Source organism: Trichosurus vulpecula, chromosome 8, assembly GCF_011100635.1.
Source record: "Trichosurus vulpecula isolate mTriVul1 chromosome 8, mTriVul1.pri, whole genome shotgun sequence".
NCBI lineage: Eukaryota > Metazoa > Chordata > Mammalia > Diprotodontia > Phalangeridae > Trichosurus > Trichosurus vulpecula.
In genome coordinates this window covers 100,810,642-100,832,700 of record NC_050580.1, presented here as the reverse complement: position 1 = coordinate 100,832,700, position 22,059 = coordinate 100,810,642, and the positions used below count along the sequence as shown (strand labels likewise).

At 41.3% G+C, this 22,059-nt stretch overlaps 1 protein-coding gene across 2 annotated transcripts in view; it reads left to right on the top strand.

Moving 5' to 3' along the window:
• CASP7 (caspase 7) overlaps positions 1-22,059 on the top strand; it is a 50,783-nt gene that overhangs the window by 9,248 nt on the left and 19,476 nt on the right. The window contains exon 2 of one of the 2 annotated variants that reach the window (XM_036769516.1): positions 4,926-5,041. In XM_036769516.1, coding sequence (XP_036625411.1) covers positions 4,926-5,041 — 116 coding nt within the window. The remainder of the gene's footprint in view (positions 1-4,925; positions 5,042-22,059) is intronic. The other variant, XM_036769517.1, reaches the window with a different exon arrangement.

Sequence of the window (22,059 nt, the reverse complement as noted above, 5' to 3'; positions counted from 1 at the left end):
TTGTGGTTCAGTTGTTTTAGTCACATCTGACTCTTTGTGACCCAATTTGGAGTTTTCTTAGCAAAGAGACTGGAGTGGTTTGTCATTTCCTCTTCCAGCTCATTGTACAGCTGAAGAAACTGAGGCAAGCAGGGTTAAAGGGACTTGTGCTAGTAAATGTCTCAGGTCAGTTTTCAATGCAGGTCTTCCTGACTCCAGGCCTGGTAATTTTATCTACCGTGCCGCTTAGCTGCACTGTATGAAACATTTACACCTCAGAATTCTGCAAAGGCTACAAATCAGGGCTTGATGTCTTGTTTCATTGATTGTCTTTGCTAAATGCTTTACAAATACCTCATTTTAAGTTTACAATAACCTTGGGAGGTAGGTGTTATTCTTATCCCCAGTTTATAGATGGGGAAATTAAGGTAGAGAGGTTAGGGTCACACAGCTAGTTAGTGTCTGCGACCAGCTTTGAATCCAGCTCTTCCTAATTCCAGGCCCAATGCTTTCCCACTGTACCACCTAGCTGCCCCTACTGAGCCTTTTAAGTATACTGGGTGTTCCTAAAGTCTGGACACATAGGCAAAAATGCATATTTTCAAGAAATGAAATGAATGAAATTTTCAACAACATTGTATTTAATTGGAATATTAACAAATAACATTTTCAATGTGATTTCCATCATTTGTGATGCAAAGGTTGATGCACTTTGCAAGATTCACATGAACTCAATATAATAACTCCACATTTCCTATGTGTCCAGACTTTAGGAACATCCTGTACAATAGTCCATTGATGCTTTTGATGAGCTGGTTGACTGAAGAGTAGTCAGATATTAAAAGAAAACCAGGAAGAGGAGAGGTAGTCCACAGTGTCAGATTCACCAAAAGGATCCAGAAGGACAGGGCCTGGGAAAAGACTTGGCGTTTAAGAGATTATCAATAAGTTTAGGGAGAGCAGTTCCATTTGAGTGATAAGGTCAGAAGCCAGGCTTGCAAAGGGTTGAGGAGTGAGTAAAAGGTGAGGATGTTAGGGTAAGGAGAATAGGGAACATTTTCCTAAGAGTTTGGCTGAGAAAGGGAGGAGAGATTGAGCGGTTAGTAGGGTCTAGTGAAGGATTTTTTGAAGATGGAGATTTGGGGCATGTTTAAAAACAGTAGGGAAAAACCTAATAGGAGAGATTAAAAACTGGAGAGGGAGGGGAGATGATGGGGCGGGGGGCAATGTGCTGGAGAAGAGGGGAGGAAATGAGTTCATTGGTATATGTAGAGGGGCTGTCCTTGGCGAGAAAAGCCACCTCATCAGAAACTGGAGGAGAGAAGAAAGTAGGAGGTGATGGCAAGGAGGAGTTCATACTGAATGGTCCCAGTTTTCTTAGTAAAGGAGAGGGAAAAATAAGTAAGAGGGAAAGTCCTTGGAGGGGGTGAGTGGAAAGTAGGTGAAGAAACCTTGAGGAATTGGGGAGTGGGAGAGAGAGTCATTTAGGGCGGAATAAGAGGATTTCCTTGTTGTAGTCAGGGACCTGTTGAGTTAGGGAACATAACGTTTAGGTGACCCTAGTCCAGTCTTTCTAGTAGCAGGTGAGTGGGAGAGAAGGCAGGGAGTGGTGAGAGTAATCCCAGGTTGGGGTTTGGCAGTAAGCTTTTATCAGATGAGGGGGCAAATGATTCAGCAGTTTGGAGATGAACTCAAAATCCAAACAGTTGATTTCGGTCAAAGGGTCACATTTGAGGACCTAGAAGGCCACATGTGACCTTGAGGCCACCGGCTCCCCACCCCTCTAATTAACCATAGTGTTAAGATTGGGAAGGAAGGAATTTAAAGCCAGAGAAGGGGCAATATCCTGAGAAAGTACTGACGAATTGTAGGTCACAGTGCCAGTACAGAATAAATTTAGTCCAGTCTTCTTGTACAAAATGACTAATATGGAAATGCTTCACAGTGTTGTCTGTGTATAGCCTATATCAGGTTGTTTACCATCTCAGGGAGGAAGAGGGAGGGAGGGAAGAAGGGGTAGAATTTGGAACTCAAAACTTTTTTTAAAAAAGTTTAAAATTGTTTTAACATGTGATTGGAAGAAAAATAAAATTTTTTTTTTTAAAAAAAGAAAGTTCGTGGTGCTAATGGGACATCCAACTAGAGATAAACAGCAGGCGGTGGGCAGAGTGGAACCAGGGCTCAGAAGAATTTGAGCATTCAAGGCTGGAGGTATATAGTTCTGTATATGGTTGATAATAGAAGCCATGTGAGTAGATGAGTTTTAAGTCAGTTGATCAATAAACATTTATTAAGCACCTGCTGTATGCCAGATATTGTGTCTAACATTGGATTAAGAAAGAGAAGACAGACACTTGTGAGACTGAAAGCAATAGAAGAACAAGAGAAGAAGACTGGGAAGGGACATTTAGATAGTAATATGCTGTGCTTATATATAGATATAGATATATAGATATCATTTCACGTAATCTTCACAACAACTCTGCTTATAAGGCAGATACCACAAGCATAATAGACCCATTTCACAGATGAGTAAATTGAGACTCAGAAATATTAAGTGACTTGCCTAAGGTCACACAGCTAGTCCGCATCAGGAGCAGCTTTTGAATGCATGTCTTCCTGACTTCAAATTCAGTAATCTATCCTCTACACAGGCTAGGAAAAATTGCATCTGAAAGCAGAAGTTAAATCCCAATTAATCTCCATTAGAAACAGTACTAATGAAAGCCAGTTGAATTTTACTCGCTGCTTTTATTTTGAAAACTTTTAATTTTTCTTAAGGTGAACATGCAAAACAAAGTAATTGAGGCAGGTTAATATAATTTAGAAAACCCAATAAATGTTATTCAATACCTTCCCTAAAAAAAGAATAAATTTAGGAGGAATAAAGTATAGGGAGAGATGATAGGAGTTTATGGTGATAAGCTAGAAGAATGTTAGATTTGTGATTCAATAAGTACTTAATTGATTCATCGATAGGCCTGACCTGTGCATTAGGACCAGATCTCAGTCAGCACACCCACTGCTTACTACTCCTCAGTGCTTTCTTCCTCCCACTGTGAAGCCTTTGTCCCACTCATCCATCTCTAGTTTAACAAGGCCAGTCATTCTCTCCTGGCAAATGCTTTAACCACTGGAAAGTCTCATATATAAACAGTCATTTGCAAAGTACCTCGTGTTAGCAGAATTATTTTTGAAAATACATTTTCAAAGAAGATGGGGATTTTTTTAAAGTGCCCAGATGTGGACTCCCTGCCTCAGGGCTTATTGTTCTTAGAGTCATCTTTGAGATTCTAGAGATGTGATCTAGCATGGGCAGGAGCAGAGTCCAGTGTGTATTGCTTCAACCAGTGTATGCAGCCATGTAGAGGGCATTGTTTTGCTGTGTCAAGAGTGTGAAGGGGTTTGGGCATAAGGTAGAAGAGGGATCACTTACAAATTATTGAATCTTGGCATAGGAAGGGACCCACTCTATCTACTCCATTCAAGTATGTTCTCTATGGTATGCCTAAAAATGGCCATTCAGCCTCCACTTAAGCACTGCCAGTGACAGGGAACTCATTATCTCATGAAACAGCCATTGTTGGATAGCTTTAATCATTAGAAAGTTGATTTTTGCGTTTAGTTAAAATCTGAATCTCTTTAACTTTTACCCACTGAACTCCAAAATTCCTTGGATAATAGCTAGCATTTATATGGTGCTTTAAAGTTTGCAAAGCACTTAATAAATATCTCAATACCTCTCCAGTCCTTTCCTCCCTTCTTCCTTTCTTCCTCCCTTCTTCCTACCTTCCTTCTTTCCTTCCTTCCTTCTCTCCATCCTTCCTTCTCTTCTCCCCGCCTCCCTCTCTTCTTCCTTTCCTCCCCTTCCTTCTCTTCTTCCTTTTCTTCCTTCTTTCCCTCCCTCCTTCCCTTCCTTTCCTCCCTTCCCTACTTGCTCTCCCTCCCTCCTTCTTCCCTCCTTCCCTTTTTCCTTTCCTCCCTTCCTCCCTGCCTTCCTTCCTTCCTCCCTCCCTTCCTTCCTTCATTCCTTCCTTCCTCTTTCCCTTCTTCCTTTCCTCCCTTCCCTACTTGCTCTCCCTCCTCCTCCCTTCTTTTATTCCTTCCTCCTTTCCTCCCTTCCTTCCACCCCCCTCACCCTTCGAGACTAGGACTCTCCTATAACCCTCAATGTCCACATTGCACTTGGCACATGTTACCCTGTATAATTACTTCTTCCTTTATATCTATAATCTACCTCTCCATCTAAACTGTATGTTTGTCAAAGGCAAGGACCATTTTTGCACATTTATTTCCCCATTGCCTAGCATAAGGCCCTGCAGCAAGGAAATACTAAGCAAATATTTGTGGGTGATGGTGATTTTAGATGGTGAGCAAAACAGGGAACGGTCATTAATAGAATCACAGAATTGGAAAGGATCTCAGTAACATTCTGATCTAACCATCTCATTTTTTCCTGGTGAAGAAACTGAGACCCAGTGAGAGGAAGTAGTTCCCCCAAGGTTGCACATCAAGATAACAGTAAAATTGGGATCAGAATCCAAGTCTAGGGGCAGCTAGGTGGCGCAGTGAGTAGAGCACCGGCCCTGGAGTCAGGAAGACCTGAGTTCAAATGTGGCCTCAGACACTTGACACACTTACTGTGTGACCTTGGGCAAGTCACTTAACCCCAATTGCCCTGCCAAAAAGCAAAAAAGAAAAAAAAAGAAAAAAGAAAAGAATACAAGTCTGCTAACTGATGCTGGTACTTTCTTTGCTACACACAGTTAGTCAGGAGCAAACATGGTGTGTATTGGACTGGGATTAAGGATTTGGCTTAGGGACCAGTTCGGGGCCAGATTCTAAAGTACCCCAAAAGCCAGGGAGAAAAGTTTAGACTTTGATTCGGTATGTGTGTGTGTGTGTATCTGTCTATTTATCTATCATACACTTATGTGTCCACATAGATGGCTGATGAGTTGGAGTCTTCGGTGCGGCAGGGAGCAGGTGATGTAGAAGACGAAGAAGAAAATGACCACGTAGATGCCAGACCCGATCGATCCTCCATCATGTCAGTGCTCTGGTAAATTGTTTTATTCTAGACTACGGAGTGGAACTAACTCACTATATTCTTTCTGTCAGGAATCTCTCTGGGTCCCATGAGTTCAGTTACCTCTAGGAAGATGACTCCCGCATCTGTATATTCTGTCCTAATGTCTCTTGATCTCCATTCCCACATCACCTATTGCCTGTTGTATATTTCCAACTGAATGTCCCATAGGCGTCTCAAAGGAAGGGGTTAGACTAAATGACCTCCAAATTACATTCCTTCCCACTCCAGATTTCTCATCCTATGAAGTAAACATGTCCAAAATAGAACTCATTGTCCTCCCCCAAAATCCATCTGTCCTTCAAATTTCCCCAATCTGTTGACTGCACAGCATCCCTTCTGGTCACTGAGGGTTCATACCATGAATCCATTTTCAGCTCAGTTCATGTTTGTTGTTCAGGGTTTGGGTAGATGGCTCCCAGAGCAAGTTTGTCTTCTTTTCCATGTTTCCCAGAGAATGGAATCCTCCTGTGGGGTTCCTCTGCCATTTTGTGGTTATTGTTCAGCAGTTCAGTTGTTTCTGACTCTTTGTGACCCCATAACACATGAATCCTTCTATCCTCCATTATCTCCCAGAGTCTGCCCAAGCTCATTTGTTGCTTCCATAACACTATCTATCCATGTCATCCTCTGCCAACCCCTTCTCCTTTTGCCTTCAGTCTTTCCCAGTATCAGGGTCATTTCCAGTGATGCCTGCCTTCTCATTATGTGTTACCGTATTTCCCCATATATAAGATGCACCTTAATTTTGAGGCCCGAAATTTGAAAAAAAAATGTATTACATAAAGTTTTTGAATTCAAATTTATTCATCTGCTCATAGCTTACAGGCATCTTTTGGGCAAGTCTGGTGTGTGTATGCATGCTTAGTCCATTCCATTTCGTGAACCTGAAGCACCAATTGTATCCTCCTTTGAAATGTTTTTCATCAACAGTTCTTCTTGCCTCATGCTGAACCATCTTTGTGGACACAGGAATTCCAATTGCCTTTTACCCTTCAATCCATATCTTCAATTCCCTCTCTAAATCAGGCCATTTTGCTGACTTGCCTCTCATGGCCTTTTCTGCTGCAGCGTTTTCAGTAGGGTTTCTTCTTCCCGTTAGCCAGTCTTGGATTGTTTTCTCAGTTGGAGGAGGACCAAACTTATGTTCAGCAGCACGATTTCCATTCACTTTTGCAAACTGGATCACTTTTAACTTGAATTCCGCACTGTATGAAAATCGTTTCTGAGCCATTTCTGGGCAGAACGTGGCAAAACGTAATCTAATATACTGGTAACAAATACAAAACAGTGAGTGCAAAGACAACAAGCGTGAAATAGTGGGAAATGCAAGTAAAAAAACTACAACGATGAGCACGAAAAAGCGGGAAATGCAGGTAAAAACATCTACAACCACTGTATAAGACACACCGTTTTTAGACCCCAAATTTTTTCGAAAATGGTTGCATCTTCTACATGGGGAAATGCAGTAAGTATTTAAGCTTCAGCTTCAGTATTTGACCTTCCGCTGAATAGTCTGAATTAATTTCTTTAAGTATTGACTGATTTGATCTCTTTGCTGTCCAAAGGATTCTTGAAAGGCTTCTCTAGAGCCACAATTTGAACGTACCGATTCTGTGGTGCTCAGCTTTCTTTATAGTCCAAATCTCACAGCCTTCCATTACTTCTGGAAGAACCATAACTTTGACTGTACAGACCTTTGTTGCCAGGGTGATGTCCATCCTTTTCATATGCTGTCCAGATTTGCCATAGCTTCCCTTCCAAGGCACAAGTGTCTTTGAGCCCAAAAATATAAAATGTGACACGACTTCCATTCCTTCTCCCTCTGTTTGCCAGGAAGTGTTGGGATCCGTTACCAAGATCTTAGTATTTTGGATATTAAGCTTCAAGTTCCTAGTGTTTACAGTGTGACAATATTCCATTGCATTCATGTACCACAGTTTGTTAGCCCTTCCCTGGTCAGCCCCCTCCTGGATAATCTCTCCTTCCTGGGCTTCCTTGACACGTTTTTTCCTGGTTCCCCACTCTATGTACCTATTCCTTCTCTGTCTCTCATGCTAGTTCATCATCCATCTTTCACCTCCTGGGCATGGATGTCCTTCAAGATTCTCCCCTGGGCCTTCTTCTCTTCTACCTGTTGACTCATCAAGTCCTGTGAATTCATCTATCGCCTCTGTGGAAGTGATTCCCAAATTTATAGGCCTGGCTTATCTCCCCTCTCCAATATTGGCCAAACATCACTTACTGTAGCCTGCATAGACACTTAGTAAATGTTTATGGTCCAGTTGAACTGAAAACGCATGCTGATAACATCTTCTTCTGGATTTCTGTTAAATGAGGAGTTTGAGTCACGTACAAATGGTGGATTAAGAGTAGTTCATTTCTCATTTAAAGCACTATTGCTTCGGTACATCTCATCCTTCCTTGTACCTGTCATTGAATCAATGACTTGTTGTTCCACATACCATGCTCTCTCTTCATATTTTTGGATATTATATGGAATTATTAACCTTATTAAATTTTATACATTTTCTGTGAAGTGATATACTATTTTTAAAAATTGCTTGTATGGGGTATAGAAATCTATCTTGCTCTACAAGAAAGTAAAGAGGAAGGCGCTAAGGTGGGGAAGGATGATAGAAGAGAGGGCAGACTAGGGAAAGGGCAAATCAGAATGCATGCCATCTTGGGGTGGGAGGGAGGGGAGAGATGGGGAGAAAATTTGCAATTCAATCTTGTGGAAATGAATGTTGAAAACTAAAAATAAATAAATTAATCTAAATTTTTTTTTTAAATTGGTTGTTTGTTGCCCAGTCTTATCTACAAATAAATAGTTCTCTGTCCACCCTCTTGAAGGGTTCTCTCCAGGGTTTAAGAGGATGTCTTGCTTACTTAGCATGTTTGGAAAAGTCTGGATTGGGATCTCCTGGTGGATCTGGAGCCTTACCTGGTAGATCTCCAAGGGTCCCTGCAGCTCCCACAGCCCTCCCACCTTGTTTGTGTATGTTCACTTTGCTAGGATTCCCACCAGGGAGGGCTGGGTCAGCCAATAGCATCAAAAACCACTTTCCCTCTTCCCTAGGGGACTTTGCCGAAAACCCTCCCCTCTTCATTCCTCTCCTTTGATGGCATTCCAGGTGAAAAGTAGCTGCTCAAGAAAAGATTGTGGGCAGCCCTGGAAGAAGGGAACTTGCCAAGTCCTAGAAAGAGTCCTGTTTCTCACAGTGGAGAAGATGGGTGGAGATGGGCAAACAGTATGTGCTTTGAAGCTAGAGGGAGGACCGAGGTTCCCATCCAGAGCTGTTGCTGAGAAGCTTTGTGACTTGGGACAAACCAGCTCACTGATGGGGCTCTGTAAACGCAGATCACTTTTAGCTCAAAATCGAAATCTGTGACCCTAATAGCATTTTGTCTCATTTCCACTAGGTGGCAGGAAAACATCATTTTATTTCCAGTTTGTTTGGCAGCAGAGAACTGAATCATTGGAGAAGGCTGCTTTATAATTACTTGAGTATTTGAGCTTTAAAAAAAAAACTGCTTAGAAAAATAAATGTGCTTATCATCTGGCTTAGTTGTGGACTTATGGGTTCAAAAAATAAAGTCTGGTTTCTGAGATACAAATATATATGCATGTACACATGTATACCATCTACTGTATACATATACATGCATATATATATGTCTATCGTATTTACATAATAGTATTACATACTTACTGTGTGTATATGTCTGTGTGCATATATTCTGTATACAGTATTATATATGCATATGGATATATACACACCTACATAGATACATGTTGTATGTATATACATGAGGATGTATGTGTGTATAGAATTATAGATACATACGTGTGCATATATACACACATGCACATGTGAGTGTGTATATAGTCCTTTTTAGTTGTTCTTCAGTTGTGTGTGACTCTTCATTGCCCCATTTGGGGATTTCTTGGCAAAAACATCAGAGTGCATTTTAATTTTGCTAATGCCTTCTGAGTAATGAATGCAGTGTATTGACTAGTGGGGGTATTAAACTACTTTTATTCTGTTTGCCCTTCTAGATTAATGCACCTCAGATGGGGTGGGGGAGTGAGTTGTGATACCTTCCATTTTGCAGTCTCATTCCTGCATGGTGCATGGTTAAGGCAGAGAGCCCAGAGGCAGTGAAACAGACGTGCTTACCCATATCTGCCCTGACTGGTTTTGTTTTATTTTTATTCAGTGCTGCACTGGAATTCTGAGCTTCCAAAGAAAAGAGTTTTGAGCTCTGGATTCCTACGGTGCTACTCACCTTCTTGGAAAGTCATCTTTGCTCCCACGTTAAGTCTCCCTCCGGTCACCTCTCTGCCTCATAAATACCTTTCATGGGGAGAAAAAAAAAAGTCTTAATGACTATGTCTAAGTCTAAGTGGGACAGAGATAAATGATTTATTTATTCAGAGAATCTGGTCAGTGTTATGGGCCAGTGTGACTAGTCTAGGACAAAGTTAAGTGAGTCTCAGGTTTAAAACAAAAATGACCCAGGAGCATTATGTTAATTTGGCTTTACTTTGGCATACATCCCTGTTGGTCCTGGAACACCTTTTTGACCTTCCTTTTTTCTCTGTGAATAATATTAGTGAAGAATTATTCCATGAGGAAAAGGGCAGCTAGGTGGCACAGTGGATAGAGCATCAGGCCTGGAGTCAGGAAGACTTATCCTCCTGAGTTCAAATCTTATTAGCCATGTAACCCTGGGCAAGTCACTTAATTCCGTTTGCCTCAGTATCCTCATCTGTAAAATGAGCTGGAGAAGGAAGTGGCAAACCCCTCCAGTATCTTTTCCAAGAAAACCCCATATGGGGTCACAGAGAGTCAGACATGACCGAAATGACCGACCAACAGTGGTCCATGAGGACCGGCTACATACCCAACTCTGCCAGATCCTATAGTGAATCCTCAAGCCAAAGGCACAATCTTTGTCCCCAAGGAACTCACTATCTAGCTCAAGGACTAGCTTTGAAACTAGATAACAATATAAATAATGCATAGTTGAGGATTAAGCTGCGTAGAGGCAGGCTTTAGGAGTACATAGAGGGGCTGCTTTCCTAGTCAGGAAGACCTGAATTCAAGGTCCACCTTTGATGGTAACTGGCTGTGTGACCTTGGGCAGGTCACAGCCTCTCAGTGCTTCAGGCATTTCTCTAGACTGTGAATTACAGAATTGTTGATACTCGGCTTTGGGGTAGGTACCCAAAGTTCCCTGGACCAGGGAAATCATTGGCCTGGACCAAAAAAGAAAAAAAAGTATAGCGAAGGCTGTGTGATGAGAGGTCAGGGAAGGTGGTCAGTTTTGGTTGACGAGGAAGGCTTCCTGGAGGGTGTGGGAGTTAAAGGATGGGTTGCGTTTAGGTTAGGGTAAAGTCCCTGGTGGGACTTTGAGTCAGGAAGACCTGGGTTTGAATCCGGGCTCAGACGCATAAAGACCTTAGCAATAATCATATTAATAATAGCATTAATATAGCTCCTACTGCATGCTAGGCACTATGCTAAGCGCTTTCCAGAGATCCCATTCAATCCTCTCAACAGCCGTGGAAGGTAAGTACTGTCATTATCTCCGTTTTACAGTTGAGGAAACTGAGGCAAACAGAAGTTGAGTGGCTTGCCCAGAATCACACAGCTATTAAGTTTCCAAGGCTGGATTTGAACTTGGGTCTTCTTGACTCCAGGCCCAAGTTCTAGTTACCTGCACTTGTATAGTGCCTAACATGTTGTTGTTAAGTTGTGTCTGACTCTTTGTGACCCCATTTGGGGTTTTCTTGGCAGAGACACTGGAGTGGTTTACCATTTCCTGCTCCAGCTCATTTTACAGATGAGGAAACTGAGGCAAACGGAATTAAGTGACTTGCCCAGAGTCACATAGCTGGTGTTTGAGGTTACATTTTTAACTCAGGCCTTCCTGAATCCATGCCCAGCACTCTATCCACGGTGCCACCTAGCTGCCCCCACACATGGCAGATGCTTAATAAATGCTTGTTTCTTTCCCCTCATCCCTTTAGTTTCCTTTTCTGTAAAATGAAGGGGTTGGAACCAAGTCTCTAAAGTATCTCCCACCTCTAAACCTATGACCCTGTTACCTAGCATAAATAAAGAACCTGGTATGTTTGGGGGAAATAAATTAGGCCAGGCTAATTAGAACAGAGGGGGGTGCTACAGACCAGAGAGGGATAAGGTTGACTAGACAGGGTTTCATTAAATTAGGAGGGACCTCAAAAGTCAGGCAGCTGAGTTGAGATTTGACCAGGTCAGTGATGGAGAGCTATTCTAAGCACAAACCTTGCCTCGCAATAGAAGACGAAATAGGATTGGTTGGGAAATCAGAATTCTCCTGTCTAAACCTGAGCTCAAGGTCAGGAAGAAACAAAACAGAACAAAAATGAATTGATTTTGTACTATCGAGGGTTTCCCCAGGGCCTGCACCCTATAGATGAAGGTTTTGTTTATGTCTCTGGTCCCCCAGAGTGGAGGACAGGAGGGGAGGTGGGCTGGAGAAAGAAGGTTCATTTTCAAACAGATTCCCTATTTTTCAGGTACTGTTGTCTCAAATCAAGAACTCCTTTTTTGTCCCCAGTATCATTTTTTTTCGTCCTTTGTTCTACCCCTTCCCCCCAGGATTGCTTAATAAATGCCACTGCATTTTCTTGTGTGCTATGATTTTGATTCTCACAGCTAGGATGTGTTATATGTAAACAAATCCCTATAGAGAATGTGTTATTTGTGTAATTAGGAGAGAGATCCAGGTGGTCTACCTTTTCCTTCAGCAAAAAAAAAAAAGTAGCTTTTATAAAGAAATAATGCCATTAGAGCTGGAGCAAAAATAAAAAAGGAACAAAGAGAAGAAATGATGTAAACTTTCCCAAGCTGTGATATTTGACAGTTTCCTGAATCAAATTGTGGAAATGTACCTGAGAATGCCAATGCTGATTTGCAGTGGGCTGGCTGGTGCTGATGATGGTGTCATGTAAAGAGACCATTTTCATTCTCTCCAAGGAAATATGAATGTAAAAGCAAATTTGATTGCATTTATTATTCAAGACCAACATCCTGGAAGTTCAAGTTATTTTTTTCCTTCTCTTTTTGGAGGCAATCAGGGTTAAGTGACTTGCCCAGGGTCATATAGCTAGTAAGTGTCTGAGGCCAGATTTGAACTCAACTCCTCCTAACTCCAGGGCAGGTGCTCCATCTGCTGTGTCACTTAGCTGCCCCAAGTATATTTTTAAAAAATACCAATTGATAATGATTTAATTGAGAGACAGAGTGCATATTGAAGGGAAGGCTATCTTTGGAGGATTTAGTTTTCAATCCTGTCTCTGACATCAATTAATTGTGTGACTTTGGGTAAGTCATTTAATCTCATAGTGAGCCCAGGCAAGTCTCTAAGACTTAAGTCATATCCGCATGAGTCAAAGAACTTTCCACACCAAAAGTCCCTACCTTGTGAGGAAATCACAGTTCTGGGCCACACCAAAACAAACAAACCCAAAAAAGCTGCTCCTATAACCTCCAAACTTAATTATTTCTGATCTGATGGAGAAGTAATTTTAAAAACTATAGCAGCTCTGGCTCTTATTAAGTTTCTTGAGACTGGTTCTTAACAGTCATTGTAATTAAGGACAGCAAGAAAATCCTTTCTGCTTTCCTTCCCTCCAGCACTGTCCCCTTGAATTTTGAATTCTGTGTGAAGTGTGAAAGATTGAAATTAATAAGAATAAGGGGATGTCCAAGAATTAAGCAGTCCAGGCCTATGGTTATGCTTAGCTACCATAAATACACACTCAGTGTATTCAGTAACCCAGAGCCCATGAGGGGAGATGTTTCTCTGAAGAGTTCTGAACAAGTGTTTGGGACTTTGTGGTTGTTCCATCAGATCTACAACCACACTCCCACATAAATTTTCCAGCTGAAGGTGAGGTGGAGAATGAAAGGAGCAATTCATAAAAAATTCATTGAGTACAATGCAAAGCACTGTGCCAGTCTTGTAGTAGATTCCATTCAATTCAAGAAACATTTATTAAGTGCCTACTGAGGGCACCATGCTAATTTCTAGGGAAAAATTCGTATTGAGTTATTTTTCCAGCTCAGAGAAGCTTAGGAAGATAGACAGAGAGGTCCTCAAACACTGGGGTAGGGACTTTTCTATAATATCTATATTATAAAAATGACTCTACATCAAACAATTTTTAAAACTTTAAATGAAGAATGAAATGAGAACTAGGAGAGCAGTTTATTCAATAAATATATATTATGTGCTAGGCACTATGTTAGATTCTGGGAATTCAAAAAAGAGGTAAAAAGTCTGTGTCCCCAACCAGCTTCCTTTGTAATGAGGGAGAAGACCTGAATCTACCTAGTTAAACATAAGATATTTACAAAGCCAATACAAGATAACTTTAGAGGGGAAGGCCCCAGAAGATGAGGGATACTAGAAAGGCCTCCTGCAGAAAACAATACTTAGGCTAAGTCTTTGGTTGTTGATTTGTTTGGGTTTTTTTTTTAGAGGCCATTGGGGTTAAGTGACTTGCCCAGGGTCACACAGCTAGTAAGTGCCAGAGGCCATATCTGAACTCAGGTCCTCCTGATTGCACAGCTAGTGTTCTATCTACTGTACCACGTAGCTGCCCGCTTAGGCTGAGTCTTGAAGGAAGCAAGGGTTTCTACGAGGTAGATGTAAGGAGGAGAGCATCCCAGGCATGAGGAATGGCCAACAGAAAGGCAGAGAGATGGAAGATGGGATGATGTTCATGAGGTCAGTGGGATTACTGGTGGGGAGTCATTTGTAAGAAGACTGGAAAGATAGGAAGGGGCCAGATTCTAAAGAGCTCTGAGTACCAGACAAGAGACTTTGTATTCTATCCTAAAGGTAACAGAGCCATTCAAGACCCTTGGAGCTGACATGGTCAGCCCTGTGCTTTGGGAATCTCAGCTGGGCAGGTGTGTGAAGGGTGCATTAGAGGAGAGATGCTGTGCATATACAAGTAACTAAGAGAATAGCACCTAATATGTAGAACCTATATTGGGTTACATGACTTCTTGGGGGAGGACAGGGGAGGAGAAGGAGGCGGAGAAAGTTTGGAACTCAAAAACTTGTGGAACTGAGGGTTGTAAACTAAAAATAAAAAATAAATCAAAAAAGAGAATAGCACCAAAGTACTTATTGAGGAAAGGGTCATGAGCCAACAATCAATGGTCAATAAACGTTAAGTGCCTACTGTGTGCTAGGCACCATGCTAAGTTATAAGGATAGAAAGATCATTTTTGTGTGAGGGTATCTAGGCAGGCACTAGCAGGCCTTCCTTTGGGCTGTTTGCACTGCTTTTAGTGATAAAAGATACACATAGCCAGGCTTCTCAACTTTTTTGTGTGTTGTGGACCCCTTTGGCAATCTGGTGAAGCCCATTATTCTCAGAATATTGTTTTTAAATGCATAAAACACAGGATTATGAAGGAAAATAAATCATACTAACACAGTTATCAAAACATTTGAAAAACCAGTTCATGGACCCTGCATTAAGAACCCTCCCACCCCATAGATTCCTACATGTAAAAAATGTGAACATGAAAGCATTCAGCAAGCCTCTGCTGTCTCTCTCTGTCTGTCTCTTAAAGACCAGTCTTCTTTCATGTGGGCCAGTGATGGGGGATGCTGTGCTGTGACTTTTCTGCTTATCAGCAGAAGTAGTCACCCAGCCCTTTGTGACCCCAGTAGCTCACTGGAGCTGATAGTTTGAATAATCCTATGGAAAACTCCAGCATCTCTCTTTCTGTCTCTATCTCTCTCTCTGTCTCTCACTCACTTTCTCTCTGTCTCTCACACACACACACACCCATACATACATTCACACACACATGCACGCGCGCGCGCGCGCGCGCACACACACACACACGCATATGCATGCCGCTGATTCAGTCACTTTGCCAGGTCTGGATGAACAGTGTCAGGTTTCCTGCCCAAGCCTAACCCTGAATATGCTAAGTCTCTGATAGCACCAACAGAGAAGATAACTTGCCATCCCACACTGGGTGAAATCTATTTCCAATGCAGAGTGGAGTGCTTTTGGACGAAGAGCCTAGGTACTGGATTAATAACCCTCTTTCTCTCTGTGCCTTTTGTCCTTTCTTCCATTCGGGTGGTAGGTAGGTCTTTGGGAATGTCATCCTTTGGAATGTCAGCAGCCCGGAATGAATCATCCCCAAAGAATGTAGATGAAAAGCTGGCTAGGGAAACCAGAGTTTTGGTTCCATGGGGAAAAGTGTGCCTGGTGCTGTATTTATTTTCGTGCCACTGAAAGGCTGAAAACAGGCATGGATTTTAGGAAGGAGTGGTAGAGGATAAATGGGAATTTACCAGTGGGATTTAATTTACTGTCTGATACAGAAAAGCATCATGTAGACAGGGGGCACTCATTGAATAGCACAGCGGAAATCTGTAAGAGGTTAAAATCTGCATTGATGATCTCTTTTCATGAGGAAATTATGCTCATGCCTGGAGTTTTATGTGTAAATGTATTTTGCTGAGCACCCACGAATGGAGCTTGATTTCTTTGTTTTTGTGCCCCCCACCTCTATCCCAGCTCTCTCACCTTTTGAGAGCTAGAGTAGTAGAGTAGATACAGAGTTGGCCTCAGATCCAGGAAGACCCAGGTTCAAATCCCACCCCTAACCTACATAATGACACTGTGAGCCTGGATAATTCACAACGTCTCAGTGCTCTAGACTCTTCTCCAAGACGATGAATTGCAGAATGGCTATAAGCTTTCTTTGGTAGAAGGAGTTTCCTCTTATTGCAGTTCCCTATACCAAGGAAGTTAAAGGTGCAATCTCTGTCTTATCATTTGGAAAGTCAACATGTGGTCGACTTCTGTGATGTATTCTGGCATGATTATTATTAGGATACTACTAATAATCAATACATTTATTATAAATATTATATGTTATAAATATTTATTATAAATAGTAATTAATATTTATTATATTGGGAAGGGATTTTTTGTGAGTTAGTCTTAATAGGTCAGATTTTTTTTTACACTTCTCTTAGTTTTTTGACCAGCTATTATTATTATTAATCTAACACAAAACTGAATCTTCTCAATATAACAAGCTTTCAAGGGTCAGAAACACCATGACATTTCTGGATAGGTGAGCAGATTGGAAGTAAATGGAACCTAGAGTTCTTCCTAGATATCTCAAATTGGCCTTCCATGAACCTCACAGTCTTTTAGGTCCTCTGATAGCATCTAGGAGATGAGAGTGATATTTAGGCCCAAGGTGAGGTTGGGAGAGGAATAAAATAACGGTACTGAAGCCCTCCCTCTAACTAGGTTTGTGACATTGGGCAGGCAGGTCCTTAATGGAAAGTGTACTAACTCTGGTGCCAGGACCTTGCTTCCAATCCCACCCCTCACTACCTGTATGATCTTGGGCGTGTAATTTAACTAATCCGCCAGACCGCAGTTTCCTAATCTGTAAAATGAGGGGGTTAGGCTAGATGGCCTCTGAGATCCATTTCAGCTCTAGGTCTATGATCCTGTGGTTAAATGACCTCTAAGACAGATGGGTGGCTCAATGGATCTGGAGTCAGGAAGATCTGAGTTCAAATCCAGCCTTAGACACTTACTGGTCATGTGACTCTAGGCCAGTCACTTAATTGCTTTCTGTCTCAATTTCTTCATCTGTAAAATGTGGGTAATAATAGCTCTTACTTCCCAGAGTTGATGTGAAAAAAAATTTATAAAGGTCTTTGCTAAGCTTAAAACATTATATAAATGCTAGCCTTGTTATTATTAAAATAATTATATATAAATAATATATATTGATAATTATTATAATAATATTATTAAATCTAAATTAACCTCATTCATTTAGAAGTCAGGAACCCTGTAGGTATTAGATCACATGAAAAACTTTCATTCAACAGTGAGTATATTAACATGCCCTTAGAATAAGTCAAAAGCCCTTTAAATAATCTCACTGTATAAATATACTAAGAAATCATATTTTCAGGGGAATGTTACCTGAGATGGGTAACAGTGGAGGGAGCTGACCTTGGCTCAGGAAGACCTAGGTTCAAATCCCACTTCTGACATAGTGGCTGTGTGATCCTGGATGGGTCACTGTCTGTGCTCTTTGCAATTCTCTAAGAATCTTACATTGTAGGGAAGGTGCCGACCTGCCCAGATAGAGGGAGTTTCCCTCACTCATGAAATCAAAGGTCCAGCCCCAGTTTCTTACCCATTTAATGTACCCATTAAATGTAAAATGAAAAGAAAAAAAATATTATTGACAGAATTCCTTTTTTTTTTCAAATTAATAAGCAATTCAAAAAATTGGAAGAGCCCAGAACGTTAAACATGAAGCTCTGGTTTATTATGATCCCTCCATTTAATCTCCTGACTATTTCCCTCCTCCCGTCCCCCACGTCCCCTAATGTGATGACCTTGGCAAAGGTTTTTCCTTCAAAATGCAAGGCAGGCAAGATATAAGCTAGTTTTACTGGCAGAAAATTATCAGAGGCAAAAAATAGAGATGGACTGGGCAGGAAAAGCTGAATCTAGATCAAATATACACTGGTACTGACGACAGCTTTCTCTTGCTTGCATTTTTCATGACTGTCTCTTTCTTGCTCATGTCTGTAAAACAAATGTGATGATGGCTGTCGGAGTGCTTGAAGAATGATCTTAATGTGCTCTGCAAGCATAAGAGATTAGTATGGGTAAGTGGAAATATAACTTTAAGAAATGCCGTAATGAGGCTTCCTCCACTTTTAGAAAAGGTGAGAAAGCCTTCTGTCTGTAACAGCGCTTGAAAGGCAAACGCAGCCTTTGTTTTAGGAGGTTGGCTCAGGGATCCTGTGTGTACAAAGTAAGTTTGGTAGGAGATCCAAACACCAAGCTGGGCCAGAATACTAGTTTTTGTTTTTGTTTTTGTTTCAATCCATGCTGTCCTAGAGGACGAAGTTCTGTGACTAAAGAAGGTTATTACCTGGGTCTTTGAAAGCTGCTTATTTCATGCCGTCAGAACCCTGCTGTGCCCTGCGGTTCAGAACATGGCCATCTTTCTGCAACCAGCTAATTAATCAGTGTTATCTCCGTGGAAGTCTCTGATGCTCTCTCCTTAGAAGTCTCTAAGGCTGTTGCTGACCAGCAGAGTACATCTGATTATCTGCTCAGCGACCCTAATTAATTACCAAATTGATCATAATTCTTTATTAGCAAATGGGAATGGTCAGTCCCCTGTTCTACTGAGTGAATTTACCTTCTCCACCTTATTGAAAGTGAAAATTGTTCCTCATCGCTAAAGACTGCCTGCTATGCGATTAAGGGAAGCACCAGATGGTGTGGTTGTGAGATGGTTAATAGTATCACCAAACCTGGCTATGGTACTCACTAAATGGTTACAAGGTGGAATGATGATGACATTTCAGGTTCAAAACCTTCCAGCGGTATCATTAAAGTAATTTCATTTACATGTTACATTAGGATGCCCCCACAGGAAGAATATTTAGTTCTCTTTCATAAATCCCTCATATACTTACTCAAACTTATTTGGCCTTGCCACAAAAACATTTTTAAAAATCTGTATGGGTTTATGGAGTGGCCTATGGCTAGCTAGGCAGGTGAGATGGTCACCTCTCTCCAGGCTGCACTGCTGACTCATCTCTATAGAATTCTATCATTTCCTTATACTAGGTATCTTCTCAGCCTGCCTCCCCTTCCCCCACCCAGGTTGTTCATTCCTTTCAGTAGTGGCCAACTCTTTGTGACCTCATTCAGGGTTTTCTTGGCAAAGATACTAGAATGATTTGCCATTGCCTTCTCCAGTTCAATTTACAGATGAGGAAACTGAGGCAAACAGAGTTAAGGAACTTGCCCAGGGTCAATTGAACTTAGGTCTTCCAGATTCCAGGCCCGGTGCTTTCTCCACTGCGCCTTTTGTATATATTTTGTACTTACAGGGGTTTCTCTCATTGTCTTCAGTAAAATATAAATTCTTTAAGGACAGATATAGTTTCATGTTTTTTTTTATTGTTATCATCTTTAAATTTCCCTGCCCCCTACACCCTCCAGATTTATGATTTCATAGATAAAGAGAATTTTGCTTAGGAAAACTCCCACCCTGAAGGAAGTCAGGGAAGCTAAGAAGTAGAAATGAGGAGATAGGGAGTCCCAAGCATGATGGACAGCCAGTGAAAAGGAAGAGCGTTGTGTGTGAAGTATCATGTGTGAGCAACGTGCAGGAGGCCAGGGTCACTGGTTTGTAGTAGATGTGTAAAAAGACTAGAAATGTGGGGGCAGGAGGGCAGGTTATGAAGGACTTTAAAAGCCAAACACAGGATTTTATATTAGACCTAAGAGGCAATAGGGAGCCACTGGAATTGATTAAATTAGGGGGCAGGGGGAGTGACATGGTTAGACTTACATTTTAGATTGATTTGACAGCAGAGTGGAGGATGATGCTCAGGGGTGGGCCGAGCCTTGAGGCAGGGAGACTAACCAGCAGGCCATTACAGTAGTGCTGATGTAAGATGATGAAGGTCTGTCTACACCAGAGTGGTTACAGCATACAAAGAGAGGAGATATATTTATATATATTATATATATGTACACACACATATACATATATATACATATATGTACACATACATATACACATATACATGTATATAAAATGTATATATGCATATACGTGTGTGTGTGTGTGTGTATGTGTGTGTGTGTGGAGGAAGGGTGAGAGAGAATGAGGAGTCAAGAATTGACATCTAGATTGGGAACCTGGGTGATTGGGAAGATAGTGGTATCCTTGACAGACGGGAAAATTAGGAAAAGTGGAGTGTTTGGGGGAAAGATCATCTGTATAGACATCATAGTTAAAGCCATGGGAGCTAATAAAATAACTAAGTGAAATAGTATGGAAGGAGAAGAAGAAAAGGCCTAGGATAGAGCCACAGAGGACATTCATGGTTAATAGGTATGACCTGAATGAAGATTCAGCTAAGGAAACTGAACAGGATTCGTCAGACAGATAGGCATTACCTCATAAAGAAAACAGCGCAGATTGGAATCGGATGCACAAGCCCTTTTAGTTTTGGATTGATTTTGCTTATAAGGAATTATAAATTAAGAGAAGAGATGAAACACTGAGGACAGAATAGAATGAAGACTTTGGTGCCTTGGTTTCCCCATCTGTAAAATGGATATTATAATAGCACCTACCCCACAGTGTCATTGTGAAGATAAACTGAGATAACCTCTGTAAAGGTACTTTGAAAACCTTATGTAAATGCTAATTTATTGTGGTTTTTTAAATGAAGTGCCATTTTTGTAAGAACTAGAAGAGATTGTAGAATTCACCTCGTCAGACTCCCTCTCTTTATATGAGGAGGAAACAAAGACCCGAAAAAATAAAATAAGTTGATTCAAGTTTTTCCTCTAGTTAGTAACTAGAACCCACATCTCCAAATTCCCAGTTTAGTGCCATTGTCCCTGTACCAACATTCTCCTCACTTAAATACTGGTTATTGAGATGGAGAGGAACAAAGAACATTAAAAGGTGGGGGAGGGAAAAGGAAGGAGAGGGAGAATGGGTATCCCCTGGGATTATGTGAACGGCTGTCAAATAAGCAGCGGTAGAGACCAGGATATTTTCTTTTTCTTTTTCACCACTAATTAGGTTTCTGTTTTAGTAAAAAGTCCCTTTCCTCCCCGCCTCAGCCTTACCTTTCTACCTCCTGCAAGCAAACAAACATGTTGACACTCTGTCTAAGCTGCCAAGATATTATGTAAATCATGAGTTGACACCTGTTTTTAAAATTCTGTACCTTAGAAGTGCCCTATTAATTGGATTAAATGAAAATAGAAGGTTAAATAGGATGGGGGAGGGGGGTAAGAAAGCTAGTCAGCACAAACAGTACTTCTAAATAGTGTTGTATTTTAGAAAAAAAAATTCAAAAGCGAAACAGCCCTATTGTTTACTAAATAAAAGAAGTAACAGTTATTTTTATGATAAAGTAGTTTCCTCGTAATGGTTTCCCCCCACCTCCTCCTAGTTAGGCTTAATATTTATATATCAGGTCTTCTCTAGCAATTAGCAAAATTAACCAATATGATCTCCAAAGAGCCTTCTGGATTGAAGAGACCATGATTCGATGTAAATTTCACTCTCAGAACTCTCTGACCTATGGACTGTCAAACCTCTGACCAAGGCTCACAAGCAAGACTGGGGAAGGGCTCCGAAGGTGGCATCAAGGGCACAGCTGTCACTGATCTTGTGACAGCATCGTTACTGTCCACTCTTTTATTATATGTTGTGCCTTGAGATATCCAGCAGCCTGCAGTGCAGACCAGTGCATGAAACAGCAGGGGGGTGGAGGACAGAAGGAGGAGAGAGAACACAACTCGAGGGAAGGCAGACATCAACACACAATAGAGAAAACCACCTGGGTAACCAGGCTCTCCAGAGCTGCGTGGATGTGCCACAAAGCAGGGCTCATCTGGCTCTCTTGTTCTCGTTTTCCTGTCAGCACGGTCAGTTCTGCAGTGGCCTGGGTTATGAAGATTGGCCCAGAAACCTGGGCTAGCTCTCCTTTTATAACCTGGTAGCTTGACAGTGAGCTTGCTGCTATCTTTCTTCACTGAATAGCAGTTGCCTCGCCTAATTATGGTAACACACACCTTAGAAAGGAAAATGTCTTTGAAATTAGTGTCTTGCTCATTTAAGGTTTTATGCTTAGGAAAAGTTTATGAGCCTGGCCTGGGCTGATCCAAAGCATGTTGAACCAGTACCTGCATTTGGGCCAATCCAAGCACCAGTAAGACAAGGAGTGGTCCTGTCCTGTAAATCCATCAGATTGCATCATTTCAAGTAAGGTCATCTTGGACCAATCCTTGAACACTTTTCCTAGGCCAGAAATGTTAAGTGTACCAGGAATAGTTATAAAAAGATTCTTTTTTTCTT